We start from the raw sequence: 3,981 nt of genomic DNA on the forward strand, positions 1-3,981 counted from the left end.
GCTGAGAACATATATGTTGATGTGCTTGATTGAGCCAATGCACAGTGTATTTTGGATGGAAAATTCATATGTGTGTTGTGATGAGAAAAAAAAATTTATAATAAAAAACAAAGTATAAAAAAAAAAAAAAGAAGTAACTATTCATCTGTATCTCCTTACACAACACAATAAAATTTTCTGTTTTAAAAAAAAAAAAATTGCTAGAGGCCACGTGTGCTTGTTAGAAAGAGAAAGAGAGAGAAAAAGTGAGAAAGCTCTCCCAACTCCCAGGGGAGATGGCCATGCCACAATCCTTTCTTTTCCAGCCTCCTCTCAGGATTTTGGGCGCATACACACACACACACAGACACACACACACACACACACACACACACGTCTGCTGTGTTTTTCATGCTGCCAGGTCTGGGACTTGAACTGTACAGCTGGCCATGTGGGATCTAGTTGCCCTAACTACGTCACTGACTGGACCCATTCTTGTATACGCATTTGTGTGGACATGTTTTACTCTTGGGTATGTACCTGAAAGTGGAATTAACTGCCAGATCAAATGGTTCCTATATTCAATCACTTGAGGACCTTCCAGGCTGTTTCCCACAGCAGCTGCACCATTTACAGCCCCCGCAGTGTTCACGGGTTCTGCTTTCCCCACATCCTCGACGACACCCGTTACTACCAGATTCTGGCACTGAGCATTCTGGTGAGCGTGGTGGGGTAGCCCACTGTGGTTTTGACTTGGGTTTCTCTGAAGGCGATTGGTGTCCAGCATCTTCTCAGGTCCTCGTATTTAGAAACCAGCTCCTCCCTCTCTAGCGCTGCTGTTAGGGGGCCTGTGTCCCCCACTTGGCTGAGTGTCTCCAGGGAAGGGACCACTGCAGATGATGTATCTGCAGATGTTTGTTGAATTGAATTAAAGAGGGTCAGAACTGAGAGGAGGCAGAGGCCACATCTCTGAGAACTGCTTCTTGGAGGGGTTGAGGTCGAGCCTGGTCATAGTGAATGGGCTGGAACATGGGGGGCATGGGGCCATGGGTGGCACATAGGGTGGGGGGCCAGTATGAGCAAAGGCCTGAGGGCCACCGCAGAGCCTGGTCTGCAAGGACCAGAGGAGCGGAGAAGGGGAACTGTAGGAGGTGAGGCTGAAGAGGTTGCTCAGGAGAGGCCAGCATGCCGAGCCCAGGATTTGGACTGCATCCAGGGGGCACTGGGAGCCCGAGAGGTATTCACAGATCTGTGCTTTATGAAGACGGAAGATCTGTCAGGGGCAGTGGTTGAACACGGAGCACCACTGGGAAGCTGTTAGTGGCGTCCAGGTGAGTGAGTGGTAGCATAGGGGTAGGAGAGGCACTGATGGGACCAACCCTCTAAAGGAAGGGCCACCCAATTCAGAGACGTGGGTCTCGAAGGCCAGGTCGGGAGCTGGTGGACGGTCAGATCCCACACAGGCCTTGGCGCTGTGGAACGAGTCGAAGTCAGAGAGAAGGCTGGCGATGCTGAGGACGGTCACAGCAAAAGGATGCCATGTCCAGGACTGGGGCTGGGGCTGCTGAGCCAGGGAAGGATGAAGCCAGAATGGCTGTGAATGGAGTGAGCTAGTGTCGGGCCCACGAAGCTTTACTACATATCCTGCCTATTCTTGCACATCTGAAATTTTCCACTGAAAAAAGGATGCTTGGTAAGTGGCTGTTATGTGCGCTGTGATGTGGAGGGGGAACGTCAGGGTACTGAGCAGTTTCGGGCCTAGACACCTAGAAGAGGAGGCAGCTGTGAGGCCTGGCTGCCCCTCAGGGCCACGCAGCAAAGCCCCGAGCAGCGAGCAAGCCCAGAGCGCCTGGGAGCCCACGTAGGGGCTCGGTCTGCTTCTGCTTCCCCTGAAACTCTGAGGGAAGTTACGAGAGGACATGGTTGAGGAGGTCCACAGCCCCAAGCTTCGCTGGCAAAGGCTGAGCCGGCTCCTTTCTGTCCTTCTAGAACGTCACTGCTAACCACCGGGCCAACGACGTGATCGCCGCGGAGGACGGTCCCCAGGTGCTGGTGGGACGGTTCATGTACGGGCCTCTCGACATGGTGGCACTGACTGGAGAGAAGGTACCAAGGGCTGGGCATCCCTCAGCCAGCGCACCTGCACCGGGCGCCTGGTGGCACCCGTGGGGTAGAGTTCCAGAAGGGCTGGGGAGCCTGTCGCCTGTCCCAGGGGACACAGAGCAGGGGGTCACTCCCTCTTCCTGGGCAGGTCAGGGAGGATGGAGGAGTGAAGGGTAAACGTGGGGGCTGGCAGGTGGTGTGGTGGTTAAGGCGTTGGACTCCCACATGGTTGGCCACGGTTTGAGTCCTGGACCTGGTGGCTTGCCTTCTCACTTTCTATCTCTCTATCTCTCTGCCCCTTTCTGGCCAAATTAAAATAAATAAATAAATAGAATAAGGTTAAATAAAATAATTCTTTTAGAAAAAAAAAGAGGATAAGCAGGGACCAGCAGGTGGCATGGTGGTTAAGGGCACTGAACTCCCACATGGCTGACCATGGTTTGAGTCCTGGACCTGGTGGCTTACTTCCCACCCCCCCAACCCCCACCCCATCCTTCTCTAGTCAAATTAAAATAAATAAACAAAGTTAAAATAAAAAAAAAAAAGGTGAGTGTGGCATCTCTGAGGAGGATGAGCTGCTGTTGTGGTCGCAGTGGGAGAGGCAGGGAGGGTGGCAGGCACTGAGTCCCAGGTGGGACCCAAGCCGGGGGCCTGCGGTCCTGGCAGAGCTCCCAGCCCAGCCCTCTGCCAAGTCCGCAGCCCCCCAGCCTTCCACGAGTTCCCGCTCCTTCGCCGCCTGCAGGTGGACATCCTGGTGATGGCAGAGCCGTCCTCCGGCCGCTGGGTGCACCTGGACACGGAGATCACCAACAGCAGCGGCCGAATCACATACAACGTGCCGCGGCCCCGGCGCTTGGGCGTTGGCGTCTACCCTGTGAAAATGGTCGTCAGGTAAGACCGTTCTCAGGGCAGTTTCTCCTCTTTCCGCGGCCCTCCCAGCCTGCCCCTAAGGCAGGGTCCCCGGACTCAGGGCCCATCTGTCTGCGCCGAGAGAGGGAAATGCACGCGGTCACCAGCGTGGCTCCCGGGGTCGCCGCCCAGATGTCTCCGTCCCGGGCCCCAGACCGAACTCGGGTTCCAGCCGCAGGCTGATGCAGGCCGGGACCTTTCAGGGGTGACCAGACCTGCGCGATGAGCTACCTCACGGTGCTGCCGCGGGGCATGGAGTGCGTCGTGTTCAGCATCGACGGGTCCTTTGCCGCCAGCGTGTCCATCATGGGAAGCGACCCCAAAGTCCGGCCGGGTGCGGTGGACGTTGTCCGGTGAGTGCACCCTTCCGGGGAGGATCTGTACCCCGCTCCGTTCCCCCTCCCAGGCGGGACCACTGCCCTAGGGGAAAGGCACTGCCTTCTCCTCGTTGCTTTGGTTTGCTCCAGGCCTTCTGGTCTCTGCGGCCGGGAGCTAAGTCCTGGCTTCACCTGCTATAGTGATTTACTGAGGGAAAATCCCGCCCCCTACAGGCCATCCGGGGTAGAGTCCAGGACTCGGGGCTCCGCGGAGAATATAGATCTGGGGGTTTGCCTTTCCTAGCCGCAGCAGCGGGGGGGGGGGGGGGGGCACTGGGCAACGGGTGACCTGCACGGGCCGGCTCGACCCCTGCGATGCCGTCTTGCCAGGCATTGGCAGGACCTGGGCTACATGATCCTTTACATCACGGGGCGGCCGGACATGCAGAAGCAGCGGGTGGTGTCGTGGCTGTCCCAGCACAACTTCCCACAGGGCATGATCTTCTTCTCGGACGGGTTGGTGCACGACCCGCTGCGGCAGAAGGCAATCTTCCTCCGCAACCTCGTTCAGGAGGTGAGTGCGGGGGCGGCGGAGCTACGGGATGGTGGTGGGCTCCAGCCACACCCAGACAGAGGCGGGGGCTCCGCCCCCCGGCCTCACTGGCCCGGGGAG

At 57.2% G+C, this 3,981-nt stretch overlaps 1 protein-coding gene across 1 annotated transcript in view; it reads left to right on the plus strand.

Moving 5' to 3' along the window:
• The window catches only part of PITPNM3 (PITPNM family member 3), a 104,129-nt gene that overhangs the window by 90,120 nt on the left and 10,028 nt on the right, over positions 1-3,981 (plus strand). Inside the window, exons 16-19 of the mRNA XM_014582790.1 lie at positions 1,969-2,085; positions 2,825-2,973; positions 3,195-3,344; positions 3,699-3,882. Coding sequence (XP_014438276.1) covers positions 1,969-2,085; positions 2,825-2,973; positions 3,195-3,344; positions 3,699-3,882 — 600 coding nt within the window. The remainder of the gene's footprint in view (positions 1-1,968; positions 2,086-2,824; positions 2,974-3,194; positions 3,345-3,698; positions 3,883-3,981) is intronic.

The sequence above is a fragment of the Tupaia chinensis genome, unplaced genomic scaffold, assembly GCF_000334495.1.
Source record: "Tupaia chinensis unplaced genomic scaffold, TupChi_1.0 Scaffold143814_1, whole genome shotgun sequence".
In the NCBI taxonomy this organism is placed as follows: Eukaryota; Metazoa; Chordata; class Mammalia; order Scandentia; family Tupaiidae; genus Tupaia; species Tupaia belangeri.